This window comes from Pieris rapae, chromosome 1, assembly GCF_905147795.1.
Source record: "Pieris rapae chromosome 1, ilPieRapa1.1, whole genome shotgun sequence".
Taxonomy (NCBI): Eukaryota; Metazoa; Arthropoda; class Insecta; order Lepidoptera; family Pieridae; genus Pieris; species Pieris rapae.
This window is the reverse complement of record NC_059509.1, coordinates 4,327,327-4,344,727: the sequence shown is the minus strand read 5'-3', so window position 1 is coordinate 4,344,727 and position 17,401 is coordinate 4,327,327. Positions and strand designations below refer to the sequence as shown.

The following is a 17,401-nucleotide window of genomic DNA, read 5'->3' as shown; positions in this document are numbered from 1 at the left end:
TACGCTGTAGTTTTAATTTTACAAAAGCTCAGGTTGGCAAGCTGAAGTTAATTATGCGGATCACCTCGACACGTACAAGAATAGTATTTAATTGGGATTTATAATTGTTAATCACAACTCGGATCAGATATCGGCGTAGGTACTTATTAATGTTTAACCCTCTGGAAACGGTTCATCAGGTAACCTACATAATTTCGGTCTGACATAATTTGAGACTTTATTTTGTTAATAGTAGATATGAATAAATATAACACGATATAGTGAATTTTTCTTGTTTTAAAATATTTAATCATTAATCATACTAATGATTTAGGTTAAAAAAAATTTGAAGATTTAAAGTAAATTTTATACATTCGTTTGTCGTGTAAGATCTTCAATAATTTTTGTTATTACAGTCAAAACCGTTTACGACGACATCGTTTATTATACATACCAGTTATGTTGGCCAAAATCAAAGGTCCCGGCTGAATTCTATTGTATTAGGTACTCAATAACAACGTAATCAGCTGTTACGATTAGTGATGAGGAAGTCCCTACGATGTCGTTATAACAAATTTGGACGGTATTTAAAAGTAAGGCGGTTGTTTCTTTAACACAATTCATATATGGAAAGTCGAATATTTCCACTTTTATGATGCACGATATGAAGAATATTTTATATCCTTAACAGTCACGATATTTATCAAGAAAACATAATAACAGAAAAAGTCTATATTGAGCTCGTGAAGCTTTGTTAGGAAGTATGTTTATACAACCTATTCGATCTACTTAAGAATAATATTTTCTTACTAAAGCTTTTGAGCCTATAATTTATTTATACGCTAAGTAATGCAGATGCAATTATCTTTAATGGTATTTCTGATGCAACTGGGAACGAATTGCCATAAGAAATCAGCTTTTCAAGTTTCAATTAACCTGTTTTGGTATGTGCAAAAGTATACTGATGCAATAGCTCATTACTTGCGAATCAGTCGCGTAAACTTTACATTTTTTTCAAATAAAAAGATGCCTACAAAAAATAAGCAATCGATAATAAACTACTGCGTTAAAAATATTTAAATGTCAGGTATGTTTTAAAAACATAAACACAGTGTTTGTTCTGTATGGCCTCCAGACACCGAAGCTTATGTGTAAAACAAAATTATGATGAAACAAATGAAAAGTAAAAGTACCTATAATACGAAAATCTTATTACATTACAGCTAGGATCTAACGTTCTTTTGTTTAAATGAGAAGTAAACTTCAATATTCCTGAGTTTAGGATCCCCGGGGAGCAGTCGTTCCCAAGAGCTACGCGAGCCGAATCCGTAACACCTAATATGTAGATAGAACATCGATTTTCACACAGAGCGTGAACGGCGACCCCCTTCTAAATAGAAATCACATTTACTAGTCAGTTGTTGGTGTTTGGATGACATGACGGAGTATAGTGACTTCCGAAGTAGCAGGTTATCAGACTGGGGGTCGGGACGGGGGAAGGAAAGGCTGGATGCTGTGGGGTGTCGCTTTCCCCCGCACTTGCGTTCCGACGCTCGGCGCGCCCGCTCGCGCCGTTTTCGCGATAGTATAACGCGCTTCCATTTACTTACCAACTACGTTTGTTTTTTTTAAAGGTTTGTTGTGGTTAGCGAAAGTGCAGATGTGAGTTATTCGATTTTCCTTTGTGGACAGTGTCAAATTGAGACATCCTCAAAACGATTAATTGAAATCTTTTACGCGATCTATTATTTGAAGCGTTTAATTATTCGTGTTTTCCATATAGTTGAAACTTAATATATAATATATAATTTGTTTATCATAACATTATTAAATGTACGCAGTGGCTATAATTGTAGACATAACTATTAAATCAGACAGTAATCAGTGGGTCAACGGTCCTATATAAACAAAACAATAAAATCGTAAGACGTCAATGATAATTTAAATCAATTATACATAATAATAATCAATCTATAGTTAAAACATTAATTTTATATCTAATTAACTATCGCTTTCTTGTCTTTTACTTATTTTAACAAAGTATATACACTGTGTTCTTTGTTTAATGTCGTAGTTCTGATGTATATTCAAATAATTATTGTTTATATGCTAATTTTACTTAGCTTTTAGTCACGTGGCCAACTCTTTATGCCCTTATAAGCGGTGGGTAGTAAAGCGTTTATAAGTACTAGTGAACTCGTTAAATGGTCTTTTAATCGTTAAGTACGCGGAGTAAAAACTGAAACGCACGTTCAATCCGGATTAGAGCAAGTTTCTCACTTGTTACTCGTGTACAGCCATGAACATTATTTATTTAGTTAATCTAAAAGTTAAATTTTAAATATCTTATCTAGCTTATCGTACGTCAAAAATATCTTCTTTTATATATTTATTTTTTGATCACTATCGATTGCTTAGTCAACGCAAAACTCCGTAAAATTTACTAAATTTTATTTTAAACGGGTTAAAAGATCCATTCCATCCCATTGACCTCTGGTTTGTAAAGGATTGCAATTAAACAGAGTATAATATTTGTATTAAAAGCGTTTTGTACGTTCTGAAAGGCATTTTCATGGCATTTATACGAAATAAAAAATATTTTGTTTTACGAAAAATAGCAATAATTTTTCTACGAGCGCCACAATGTATCATAAAGTTTTGACATTCAAGAACATTAACCTTTATAAATTCCCACCTAAATTTTACAGAGAGCTATTCATTAATTTTATTATCTTTTATGGCTCAATTTCAAGTTTTACATCAAGTGCGTCAAATCACATGGACAATTTTATGTCATTATACTATGCCAACGTCTGTACTAACGCAGGTTATGACTTGACATGAAGTGGAGTGAATTGCATGCTTAAAACACTTCACACTTATGGCAATTATTATAATTTCATTTAGTATTTTTGCGCATTTATAATAACATCTTTTGGGTTAATTCAATATATATACAACTCTTAATCGAATGAATCAGTTGCAAAATGTTTGTACAATTGATAAACTGCGCGAACAAAACAAAATCTGCCATACTTTCTGTCTCTCAGTAGATCTTGAAATGTCTTTACCGAATTTCGCATTTTTACTATCTTACTTTTATAATAAATAAAATTGAATCTAACGCTGTGTAACTGTAATGTGCCTGCATTCGGCAGTCAAAGTCTATTTACCATTTCTATTTTTTTTAATATTTATGTGTAAGCATGAAAGATTTCCTTTGTGATTGGTACAATTCGTAAATAGAAACTAATCTAAATTCCTGAGACGATTGTAAAGTGAAATGATACGTGTGTTAGATTATTGGAATAACTACGCCGTGGCCGCGTTAAACTGGTTATTAACGAGAAAAGTCGGTGAAATATGCGCACACGACTGAGGCCGCAACTTCCTTAATATGTTTACACTGGATTCTGTGTACTAGAAAAGTAGTAGTCTTAGTAAAAAACATTTAAAGGTTGGTACAGGTTGGCACACTTGCAATTACAAACATAACACGTCATGTCGAAATCTTTACTTATGTTTAGTCATAACTGCATTGTAATTGCTGCAGAAATATTCAAGTTTTTGATATTCTTATATCTAGGAAAATATTAAAATAGACTCTTTAATTAAATATTTTTTAAAGTACAAATTGGCTTGATTGCTTTTTAAAATAAGGCTGAGTAAATAATTAGATTTTTTCAAAAGTTAAACGCTTTATTATACTGTTGGTGTTACAAAAATCTAATTAAAATTACACGGTTTCTTAGAATGCTTTATTTAGCCTGCCTTTAAAGGTTAAGTTCAATAGAGTGAAAAAAAGATATTTTGTAGTTTAAGGTTTCATGTTGTATTATAATATTCGTAAAATTACACGGTTTGTTAGGGCGTGGAAAATGTTAGTGTAAATGTTAACTGGAATAATAACAATTTTTCCTGAATTCTTTATTACGCCGTATCTATTTAATTCGGTATAAAATAAATAGACATAGGAGAACGAAGAGCTGGCAGCTTCCTCGCACAAAGAATTAGTCTAGCTATTCAAAGGGGGAACGCTGCCAGTATCTTCGGAACCTTGCCTAAGGGGACTCCTTTTAATAATATTTTTTAATAATTAACTTTTAAGGTTAGTTATTAGGTATATTTTTATGTATTATGTTATTTGTTTTTTATAAATTAATACTACATAAATACAAATAAAAACTTTCATATTCGGTATTAAGATTTAAGATATGTAGTGGTAGTTTAAAGCAGTCCTTGTAATCTTTTGAATAAAGATTTTTAATTGAATTATTATTTATACCAGCTTGGCATCTTACAAGGCACGAATGTTCCTACTATGTACTTTATAGATATGTTAGGTATAAAATATATACTTAACATGCTATCAAGCATCAACAAAGTTTTTTTTACAAATAGTTTGTTTTTTTATACTGAGATAGAATCGTGTTAATCAGCAGTTATATATCCAAAAGATTAACCACATACATGAAGTTACCCTTTGAAGTTTTGCCATTGCGCAGCACATACAGATGCAGTGGTCGTTATCTTGGTTTAAGTATTATCTCAAAGCGGAAGATCCCAGTATAGAGCAGCTACTTAATAAAGATAATATCATTAGTAACAAGCTCCAAGTCGTTTTCGTATAGTCATTCATGGGATAAAGTCGACTTATGTTGCATTACTATGAAAACCGATGTTTAATTTGACAATAATGCAATTATAAATAATAAAAGCTATCATACAACTTAAGGCTTTATTATTTGCACTACGAAAACAGTTTGTATAAATATATATGCTTATTGTCAGTAAATACTTTGACTTTAGATTTTATTTTTTACTTTTTGTTTTTGACGGATCCAGTATCAGTTCAGTTTAGTTTTTTTTGTCCCTGTTTTGTTTCTTCTTAATAACTATATTTAGTATGGATTTTTTCACTTCTTGCCTACCCTATGTAAGTTAATATTTTTTTTCCTTCACTCAGAGTGGTTGCCTGGAAGAGATCGCTCAGCGATAAGGCCGCCAGTTGCTCTCCTTTTCGTTCAACTATGTTCAATTTTTATATAGTAATGTAACGAAGTGTAAATAAATAAATATTTTAATTTTGTTAACTTTCGTTATTTTTTAAGAAATTTAATTTCTTGTAACGCGTGAATTTTACTGTGGTGGGGTGATGGTAATGCGTGCTATTTCTTTATAATATTTGCTTAGTCCCATGCCGGGGGTTAAGAAGCTTCTTACATGAACTATACGAGCTTAGAAAGTTGTAAGGCTTTTATTTAGGTCAACAAAATTTTACTTTTTATTTGAATAAAACTTTGTCACAATTAACACCAAGTTAACGATTATGAAAACGGCTTGATACACCCAGAACAATAGCGTTAATGAAAACCGCTACAATTTTATATGCAAATCGTGTGCAGTGATTTACATATGCACTCGAGAATAACCCACTGACCGACACTGAACTTTGTCCCAAATCCCATTAGTTTTTACATGACTTTTAAAAAGTTTGAACATTTTTCAAATTAACAATATAAACAATTTAATATTTTAATGTACGATGTTTGAAGTAAACTTACAGTTGCTTGCATTTTTTACGATATATATTTAGGTTCTACAGGTACAAACAATCAAAACATTTCAAAGATTCTGTACATATATTGTATTTAATTAGATGCAGAAAGATATACTTTTAATTTCATTTACGTCACAGAAGAAGCAAAAATGAAATTATAATTTGTTATAAGACGCAAATAAATCTTTAATTCGCATTCCAGCTTAGACTGGAATAAAATGTCTGTTTTGAATTAATGGACGTTAGAATTTCATTAGAATCCTTGAAAAAGATTTATAGTTGTGACGTGTTCTGTGAAGCTGTGAATTTGATAGGCCCCGTTAATTATATAACCCCAGAGACCGGTGAATGATATAGGTGGGGGACACGATACCGGAAGAGGGAAAATTTCAAGCTTAATCGCCGTTATAGATAAGGTTTTATTACGTTACTGACTTTTTTATCTAGATTTATTTAGGTCTACACATACGTTTTAAAAAGAAAAAAAATAAGGACATGCCAAGGATTCCGAGAATGCTATTGACTGGCTAAATTCGATCGATTTTTTTGATTATGTCGTTTTTCAAACGCGTCCTTAAACCCATTTTACACGAATAAACGTATTTTCGAATTTCATTGGTCAGATTGTAAATTAAAAATTCTAAATTTCGTAACAGAATTTTGTCTATCGTTTTGAACAACGTTCAATCAAAATGTTTTGTTTACGTAATTTTTTTCGTGGTACGGCTCCAGGCGATATTTTAAATGGTTTACCGAAAATAAAGGGCGGTGAAGTTTTCCTTTTAAACTCATGAAACTCATTAGCATTGCGGCGTCAATTACTAATAGCTAAGGAAGTAGCTAAGTGCTTTCTTTCAAGGAAATAGGCGGTAACAAATTGAAAACGAACCGAGAATGGAAAATAAATTAGAGATGCTTCTTTTTATATTCAATATACATTCATTTGAGTTAAATAGGAAAGTTGTGGATGTGGAAAAATTTTATAAATATATCTGCTTCAAAATTTGGTTTCACTTTGCTTTATATTATATAAATCGTATTATTCGTAACTGTAAAAGTAAAAAGTTTGCCTAACATTGTTGTGGAGTTCACGGCTGATGTAGCCGTAAGATGTAGCTGAGAGTAAATATGTCGTTAAATCACGGTGAACTTGGTTGGTACTTCAGCAGACGTTAAGTCCATTTTCTCTATATCTTAATAGGATACATCATCCAATCGACGCCTAAGACCTACTTCTGGGAGCAAGTTTTTTAGTACCATAACTTTCCATTGAATTACGTGGAACTTTGCGTATCATGATGTCAAATTATATTAATTTATTATTTCTATAATATAATTTAAAGGCAGAAATGTTTATATAGTCTTTAAATCGTCGTTTTAAAATCGTGTTAATTTCGAATATATACTTATAACTTTGAAATGGGACGGTTACAATTTGTAATTTAAACACTTTCATTGTGTTTATTTATATCTATTTTAAAGTAATGTCAAATGTTTGTCGAGTGATAATGTACAGTTGGTAATAAAGGTATCTGAAGAACCTTATGAATATTGTTAACCATTTCGATGATGGTATAATAATTTAAGCCATCCTTTTAATGTTATTTAAAAACAAAAAAATTTATTATTCTTAAATTACTATGCTCTTTTAGATAGAAAACAATTTTGCCACAGGCCACATACCACCGATACTTTTTATGTATAATTTATTATAGGAAGAAGGAAATTCGTGCTTTATAGAGTATCTTTCGAACGATGTTACGTTTCATATAAAAAATAAAAGAAAATAACTTTAATAAAACATTTAATTTAATAAATAACTAACTGTTCACTATGCGCATACAGTAAGCACAATGATGGATGTTTAGGTATTCCGCTGAAATCTTCATGGACCTATTGACTATGGCAAAAATGGAGTTGTAAATAATCTATTTATCAACATATGTTTTAGTCCAACTGAACTTGAATTGGTAATTACATTTTGTGGTCGTCAACTACGTCGAAATTGAGAGGGTATGACATTAATAATGCGCCCTTAGGCACTTCAAAGTGACCTTAACTAAATTTGTGACATAATAGCTCTAGAAATCTCATTCATTGTTAATTAAGTACTTTGCCATACATATGTACTCTTGAACGGTTTTCTCATTGGACTAGAAATATATACTCTTCACGCAAATCCAGTTCTTTTTATAGGTAAATAGAGTCGAATTTACATTTATCTGATTCTTCATGGTTTTTGTTTATATTTATTATTATAATGTTTTTCAGCCTCATACGAAATATATAACAAATATTAGTACCGGCTCTTTAGTACTCTTTTTGGATATTAAACTAACTATGGCACGTTACAGTTCTCACGGAAAGTAGTCTTTGAATGCCTTACAAAAGCTGTTTTTTTTTAAATAAATCCAACTTTAAATACGTTTAATTTGTGATGTCATATTTTCTTGTATTTTTTGGGCACACACATTGTAATAGAATGTATATATAAATAAAATTAATTGTAAACGGGCGTTATAAAGTAACGTTTTTGATTTATAACAAGTAGAATGTTTAAAGAACTTAATATCGCTTTATTCAAATCATAACTAATAAAACAACATAAATGTAATTAAGTCTGAATAATATTTTAATTGCCCATCAGACTTTTCAAACAACCTCAAAGGACAAAGGGTTAAGGATTAATTCGTTCATTTGCCTGACTTTCATCAGAAGTACCTCTAATGTAAAAGTAAATAAAACTGTAGGGTGTATTACACACAAGGTTCATTTTTGGAGCAACGTGGAATTAATAATAAATCAAATAATTTCAAGGGAACAGTGTTGCCCTAATGGCTTTTGAGCACGTGAGTCTCGACCGTGAATTGCATTCAAATGACGGCTTGCACAAATCAATTAGGAAATCTCATGTCTTAGACCCAAAGATCGACTGTGTGTGTCAGGCTAAGACGGCCGATTACTTCACGCATGATTGAACAAAGCCCCAAGAAAAGTATATGTAATTAAATTGATTCAAATCTCTAATACTAAGAAATCCCAGGTTATATAGTAAAGAAAAATTAACATATAAAGGCATATTTTCTTAATCTTCCTTTTATAACAATAGTCGCGTTCAACATTATATTAATATCAAATAACCATTGTTATTTCTATGTGTGTAAGCATACCATTAATCAGTCTTTCGTTCAACAAACTTTTAATTAAATACTGCTTAAGTTGGAGAAAAAATAATGATCATTTATTAAAGTTATAAAGTTGATTTTAAATAAGATTATATTACGTTTACAAAAATTTAGTTAGTTTATTTATTATTTTCGTTAAAAGGATAAATAACAAAACATAATGACTAATTAATAGACAAGATGACAGATATATGTTTCTGACAAAATTAATCTAACGGTAGTTACCACACTAGGGAGACCCTATGTTTGTTATTATTCCGCGGTACATGGTGAACTTTTTTAAAGAAAGAGTAGTCGGATAAGATTTTAATTATACGTGATTGTATGTGTATGTGAATGAGTGTGTGTGCGTATGCACTACGTATTTGAGAGTGTGGCTGAGATTTGTTGTATTAGTTTTTTATTGACTGCATGTATAAAAATAAATAAAAGTATAAATATTGAAAAGATGTATAAAAATAATCTATGTAATAGAGTTGTTGTCAAGTACCAAGGATAAAACAAAACAAAATAGAGAAATTTATTTCAGTTTTAAAATGCTTCAATAAAAGTATAGAAATACGTACTCAGTGAATTCTGCGATTTTGCTAACCACAGCCGTAAGCAAAAACTCATGACGCACAAATTGTGTTTTGACTAACTTGACATAGTTCTGTACGAGACTATAATAGTCTTAGATAATCATTGAAAGTGCTTCATGTCTGTCAAACATGTTGTGCGTAGTGAGGTTTTTTTTTGTAACTTACAATCAGTCTTTATAGGAACCTGGATTTGTGTATTTTAAACTGTGTGTGAAAACTGTGACAATGGCGCTCTGCCTAATTTTTGTGTTCTGCATTCTATCAAGCGTTTGTGCTTCAATATATGACGACGAATTCGATTCATACACAAAAGCCTACGACTATTTATCATCAGGTAAGCATATATTTTAATATACACTAATAAATGTCATGCACTCGTGAGCCATCTTGCTTTGAGTGACCTACAGTGAGTGAGTGAGTGATATGTACAGCTGTATTGATTAACATCAGAGAGCATTCTGCCCGTTTGCCCCCTGTATACTATAAAACAAAATATTAATAATAATTTTGAATATTTCATGATTCTGTATTTCAGAATTTATTTATTTCTTAAATTAGTTAAATGAGCATATCAAAATAATTTTTCAATTATACTTGTGAAAAACATATTCATACATTCCACAATGTTGCGTTTTTCAAGGCAGTTTTTGCCGCGCACCACCACTTACTGACTGAAGTATTTCCGAACCAATTCGACTTAGGGTCCTTCAAGAAAAGAGCGTACCAATTCTTAAAAGGCCGGCAACGCACTCGCGAGCCCTCTGGCATTGAGAGGTCCATGGGCGGCGGTATCACTTAACATTAGGTAAGCCTGCTGCCCGTTTGCCCCTGTTCTATATATAAAAAAAAAATAAAAAAAATGTTAGTTCATCACGTAGTCGTATTTGGCAATAAAAATATTACTAAAGTTGCGAAACTATTATTATAGGTACCTCAATAACAAGCGTATATGGACTTGTATGGATTTTACAATTGACATGAGGTTTTTTATTCATGTATCCCGAACAAAAAAGTTTGGATCGTTTTATTTTCGTAGAAAATATGTAATTTGGATATCTTTTAAGCTGTAAGCGAGTTTTTCTATAACGTTTACGGAAACTTTTATATTAAATTCCCCGTGAGTCACACATTTATAGTATAGACGCATAAACGTAATGCGTTTTTTAGCGAGGGAGAATCAAAGGCGTCTTCCGTTACGGAAGCCATTTAGTAAAATTCTACCGTTAATTCATCGCTAACTAAACAGACACTATATTTCTTACAATTACTTGTTAATTAGGCATTCAATGTTTACCGACTCATAACATTTCGTCTTGTATTAAATATTTTTAGGACACACCTTACATAATTTCGTGATGTATGTCATATTCTAATAATAAATATACTCTATATGAGTTGTCGGTCCTACTAAGCCATTATATTTCGTACACAGATAAGTATTACAGAAGAGGGTATGTAATATTCTCTCGAGTAATAGCACCCGAAGAGATTATTACATTTGGAGTGGGGTCTCATCAGAATTAGATACATTTGTATTCCTATCTCGTAGATCATAATAAATAAGTCTAGAAAAGCTTGGTTTCAGATAAAAAGCCAATAATGGTAGTTCAATGAACTCTTTTACCGTTTTATCGTATTTCGTTTCAGACATCGTTAATATTGGATTTTCTCAAAGCTATAACCAGAAATGTTACGCTGTTATAGTACTGAATACATATTCAATAAACTGGGAATTGAGTATTAAATTCGGTTACTATAATATAAAAAATTACAGTAATATATTTGTGTATAACACACTGAAATGAAAGTAGGATTGTTATTGAATCCTTCTGATATATAATTTGCTTCTTCTTCCACTTGTAAAAATGTACAAAGTTTGGCTTGACTCTGTAAAATGTTTTTACATTTTAACTCTAATTTTCGTATTTTTGAGAAATGTGTAGGTATATTCCGTATTTATCGTCATCCCTACGTTGTTTTATTTATCTGAGAGTTCGGTTACCGGAAATACAAACATTTGGTAAGTTGATTATTTAAAAATTTGAAATGAAATAGATGCATGCCCTTAAGACGTATTTTGTAAAAAAGTTCCGGAGAAACACGGCTACAAAATTAACAAATCCAGCATCCAACTTAGCAATGAAGAAAACAACGATTAGTGCAATGAACTACAGTAACAATGTCGTTTGTCTAGACTTTAGACCTTGTTAAAAAGCTCGGCTATTTGCTTAAAACGTGTTCTAAATACTGTTACGGCCTCTACATACAAATTCGACGAAATTAGAGTTGTTTTAGATATATTGATTGAATTAATATAAAGGTTTCGAAAGGTGACTTTTATGGTACGAATCATGTTTAATATTTCTTTTAATTTATGGTTTTTAAACATGTGGACTTAAAAGGAACATTGAAATTATAGTAATAGTCATAGGTAATAGATTTTTGTTTTTAGACGCTTTTAAAGTGAATAGCACTTTAAAGTTACAAGTAAAAGCTTCCTAATTTGAATTGATATAACATAAAAACTGAAATATTGTAACTATTGATTTGATATGTATTGGTTTTATGTAAGGCTATGAAATTGAGTGTTATTTATAGATATCGATGCGTCGCCTATCATAAAGATTTACTTTTTCTTACATTAAAATTTAATTTATTAGGCTTTACGAAAGTTGTAACTTCGATCTGTAAAAACCAATTTTCGGACTGCCTGTTCGCCCCTATTTGTGGGTATATTTCAATAGTTTGATCCCAAATAATGTTATATTTTTTTCATAAAGTTGAGAGGGAACAGCTTGTTACTTTGTACTGATCAAAAACTTTGCAGCAACAAAATAAGCGCAGTCATGCCAAAGTTATGAAACGACTCTTGTTCCGAGCGTGTAATTGCAATATTTGCTGTAGCACATCTCATCTACATATCTTATAGTTTAGGTGCTGTACAAAAGTTTAACAAGATTGGCGCATGCTGCAGCCAAATTTGGAATTTCGTTATTTGGTGGATGTCATGACTTTTTATTAGTGTTGACAATTCAAGCTTTGTCGTATTAGTCTAGTTTCGGGATAACTTAAATTTAGTGTTTGATTTTATGTGTGAGCGTTACAAATAAGTACGCGATTCTGAAATATTAATTCGTGCATTTAGAGACGGGTGGTGTAAATCACTCATTCTTAAGATTGTGTTTCTTTAGTCACACACTGGACCTTTTTGTGCTTACTTTTTATTACAGAAAAAGTTCCTTTTTTCTTATTTTTTTTCTGTTTTAAAATAATCATGGAGAGAGACATTGTAAAATGTATAAAAAACCCCAAGACCTAGCCAATATATGAAAAATCTCATGATGATCGAATTGCCAACGACATAAGTGCATGTGCAAGAGTGCTCCAACACTGTTACCCTCGGTAACAAATGCACTCATCGCCTACGTGAAATACAATTTCCATCCGAGGCTATCTTGGGGACCATTTGGCTCAATGCAACTGCAACATGCAACGCTGTTTAGGATATTTGTAGGAATCGCAGTTAATTGAAAACAATTCGTTGACTTTTCGACAGAAGCAATAGCTAACTGTAGCATAATAAATGACTTCGATTTTTAAATTTAATGTTTGAATTGTGCCTAAGAACAAGTGCTCTTAATAAAAAAAAAACTACTTTTTTTAAAAACTAATGAATAATTTTGAAGAAACTCCTTATAAAATAGTACACAGTAACATTCAATATTAGAATTTGTTGACGCTTAAAGAAATAATGTTTGCTTCATTGTTAAGTATTCAAATGTTCACTTTATTGTAAGTATACCGTTGAAGTTGACACAAAAAGCTTCGTTGCGTTCGACATAAGAAATTTCAGGTTTTTGTGAAATAACGTTGTCCCAAAACAATCGCAAGTTAATGTTAAGAAAACACGTGAGATAATTAAATTCCCTTTCATTATTTACTGTTTACGCTATTTTAAGTTAGGTATGGAAGCTCATTACTCTAACATAATAAGGCTTTAACAAACATTGGCGGGGTAAATAAATTTCTCGAAGCACCTGCTAGATGTTATTCATAACAATACATTTTACTTTGGCTTAAAGTTTAACAATATTACGTTACGATAGCGTGGATATTAAAACTTTCATGGCTGTCAATTTTGATGATAAGAGAGAGAGATGAGAAATATATTTAAATTTATGCTATACATACATAAATATTTAAATTGACCACAACTAACACTGTCAATGTTATACAAATATAAATTGTTTTCCTATGATTCCTTCTGTTGGGTGAATCATTGTAGTTTAAGTAATAATTATTCCATTTAAAATATTTGTTTCGTAAAAAAATGTGGTAATGTTGTTAAATTTCTCTACAAAACGATTGTTAATTAAAGCTCTTTCGTCAATCGTTTTTAATATGCAATGCAAGATGTTGCTCCACTTTTAATATTGCAATTGTTCATTTATGGAGTATACAAGAGTTTTTCTGCACTATAGTTATATCGTTCTTATATAAATGAAAATCCCAATTGCCTGAGAACAATTCGAATGAACTGAACTCTTGAAACAAAGTCGTGACTGCAACGCGATAAGACAGCCATTTACCATTTCGATATATGGACCTTATATCCGAGTGCCGGATTAATTAACTACGCTATCTCCGATCCATGTATTGTTCCATGTGGAAATAGTGACTATATACGACAATGATTATACAGGTTTTAAAAAGTATGTAATGTAAAGGAAATATAATTAGTATTTGGTGAGTTTTGGTAGAACTTAGGAACTTTAGAACACTTTGCTTTGGTCAGTCCATATTTGAACAAGGCTATATATTATCACTATCGAAACCACAGTACAACTTGTATGTCGCAATATTGAACGTTCATATGTAAAGCAATGTCTACACATTGTTTACCTAAAACGAAAGTCAATTAAGGAGTAAATTAAGCAAATTATTATTGTTTATATAATTATAGTTATCTTGTTAAAGGTAAATCGGATAATTATAAAGCATATATACGCGTTATATAATAAGGAAATCTCGGAGGGTGTAGTTGAATTTATTACACGGGTTTCAGAAAGCTCGCACCCTGATATGATTTCGGTGTGCGTTTTGCTTACAAATTGCTGTTTGTCGCGTGAATCACCTCATATAAGTCAACCGTGTGGTAATATTCTCCGCCCATTGTTTTATGACGTGATAGGCTCGTTCCGATCGTAAATTAAAGTGACGCTACGAATGATCTACGAGTTTCGTAGCTCTCGAAAAAGTTTTGATTGTTACTTTCTTTTATGGTGGAGCTTTACGTATTTCATAGGGCGTATGAAATACGCATAAAAATATAAAATACATATTTATAATCTAAATTAAAATAAATGTTTCTCTATAACTTCCTCAGTAATTGAGAAGATTGCGATGAAACTTCGCATTTCTATTTTTTTGATATTAATATTCAAACCATACAGTATGAGGCCGGCCAATGACACATAAGCTTCTAATATTTATGCTAATTTAATAAACATACTATACAACTGAATGATTTATGACCTTGTTGCATTGCAATGCATGCCGTACAGTTGTAACATACAACATCTTCTAAATCATTATGATGCAAGACATTTTGTTATGAAAATTATTTTTCTTTTTTACAGAAAGCCGCACGTGTACTTCATCGGAATTTAGATGTAAAACTGGTCGTTGTATACCAATGTCATGGCGGTGCGACAATGAAAAGGACTGTTCAGATGGCTCAGACGAAGAACCCGGACCTTGCAGTAAGTATTTGATTTATATGAAATATATTCAAAAAGTAATTTCTGTAACTTCGTTACCAAAAATACCGTATTCACAATGTGTGCGGAAGAGGGATGATAAAGTTTCACAATTTATTCCTCGGCCCGTTTATTTTACGTATTTTCATACTGTTTGAATACTCCTATATTTTCCCTACATTCATAAATATTTACTAGCAACGTTTGCTTTCACGAACAACGATTTGTTTTGTTAAAGTATCAATTGGAAGTAAGCGATGTTTGTTATATTGTCAATAACGAAAAATTAATATTTTACGACGACTACAATAAAATTACTATTTTAATAACCACGTTTAATTGAATTAGTTTAAGCCGGCACTAAGTAACTATCGAGTTACCAAAGTGGATAAAGGTTTTTGTATTGGGATGAATGGAACAATGAAAAAGCTGGGGTTGGCATGTGACAAAAGCAGATTGTAGGGTCGCGCCTCGCCCCTTTTTCAATCAAAGCTGCCACCGAAAATTACATATCAGAAGTGTCATCCCTAGTATAATGAACTTTTAGTAAATTAACTTTCATTTCATTAATAGCCCAAAAATGTAGCAACGATTTATGGTTAAAGTTTTAAGACGCCCTGTATTCTGTTCTTCGCGGATCTGCAGATTAAAATCTTCATCACGATTTGAAGTTTTCTGGATTAATCTTTTGCCCTTTCCTAATTTCTTTTGGTATGAATAGAAACTTTAAATAACTGCTCGGCTTACAATTAACGGAAATTTTTAATTAAACATACCAGCATTTATTACAGTAAAGGCATTATATATAGCGTGGCAGTTCATTAATTTATTAAGATAGGTAGGTTCAGTACAGTGTATATTAGTAGTAATTAATACCATGTTCTGTGATGCCAAACATGATTCTGTGCTTCACCTGTCTATGGCACGGACTAACTGCTAATTAGGGAAATCTTCATGTAATATTCACGTACTCCTACTGCGTAAAATCTTGTTTACTGTGTATTAAATTTTCAAACATTTTGACCTTTGCATTAAATATGTATATAATATAATAAATTACTATTAAACATATATAAATACAATATTTATTACAAATATTTGTTTATGAATATATCGTATAAGGTATAAATAAGTACATTTAATATCATTATTAAAAATCAGCTTCTGTAAAAACAGGGTAAAGTTTAAGAATTCCTTTTGTTTTTTTATTAACTCTTTAAAGGTCGTCTGAAAGCATTGACCCATTAAATTGGGATTCGCTCGTGAATATTGATTGTGCTTTTCTTAAAAAAATATATGATTGTGTAGAACTTTTAAGAAAATTTTAACTAAAAATAAAACTTTTTAAAATAAAACAATAGATGTCATGAAAGATCCCTGGAGGTTTTAGAATAAAACATTTTTTTATTCAAAATTTAAAATGTTTAAATTAATTAGATTTTAACCAGGACAGTTTATAATCGTTGAAAAATATAATATATTGTGTTTTAAAAACGTGTTTATTATAAGTATAGTTCACATTTAAAAGAAATTTTATATTAATTTGCACTGATAAAGTTTCACGAGCTTGCTGTGAAATATCTACCAAATTGAATAATACGCAATTTTTAAGCACGTTATGAGACATGCATCGTCATTTTATAAAAAAATAGCGTTGAGAGCTATGAAACGTCGTATTAATCTCATAAGTATTTATTGTAGATTCACGAATTTATAAGATTTTTCAAACATTTTGATGTTGATTATGGACTATAATTTGAGTTTGGTACAACATTTCAATCTCAAAACTAAGCATAATACGGCAGTTTAACTTATTAAGATACACTTTAATAAATATATTATTTTTTAAAGCGAAGAATTGCTTCATTCCATTTTACCCGAGCTTTATAAGCCCATGTAAACCGAATTACTTGCACTGTAACAATAAGCCCAGACCATAAGGTTTTATTTCAACAGAGACCGCAACTTTGTACACTTACTACCGCTGTAAGTCGACCCTACGTAATGGAAAAGCCTTTTATATGGGGCTGCTATGTTTTGTAGGCTTCTACGGACATAAATATTTGCCACACACGATACTGGCTGATGTGTGGCTCTACAATAAAACAACTGACCCATAAAAGGCTTCAAAATGAACTAGAATAATATATTTTTTTATATTATATAAAACTGTATTAGTGGTGAATTAATATGCCCTTTATAGGCAACTGTAATAGATAACTCGGCATAGGTTGTAAGACACATTGCCATATTAATCTTATATAGTTATTTTAAAATGATAATAAAAAATAAAATAAATCAGTGGCGCTACAACCTCTTTAGGTCCTGGCTTCAGAT

The 17,401-nt window shown here is 31.1% G+C and overlaps 1 protein-coding gene across 13 annotated transcripts in view; it reads left to right on the top strand.

Moving 5' to 3' along the window:
• Positions 1 to 17,401, top strand: part of LOC110994885 (very low-density lipoprotein receptor) — a 152,570-nt gene that overhangs the window by 107,143 nt on the left and 28,026 nt on the right. For 7 of the 13 annotated variants that reach the window (XR_006750492.1, XM_022261788.2, XM_022261784.2 and 4 more), the window contains exon 3: positions 14,945 to 15,067. Coding sequence is in view for 12 of the 13 variants with exons in the window: in XM_022261788.2 (XP_022117480.2) it covers positions 14,945 to 15,067 (123 nt within the window). In the remaining variant the exon portion in view is untranslated. Of the gene's footprint in view, positions 1 to 1,523; positions 1,642 to 9,476; positions 9,640 to 14,944; positions 15,068 to 17,401 lie in introns of those variants that run through there. The other 6 variants (XM_022261798.2, XM_022261789.2, XM_022261795.2 and 3 more) reach the window with 5 other exon arrangements.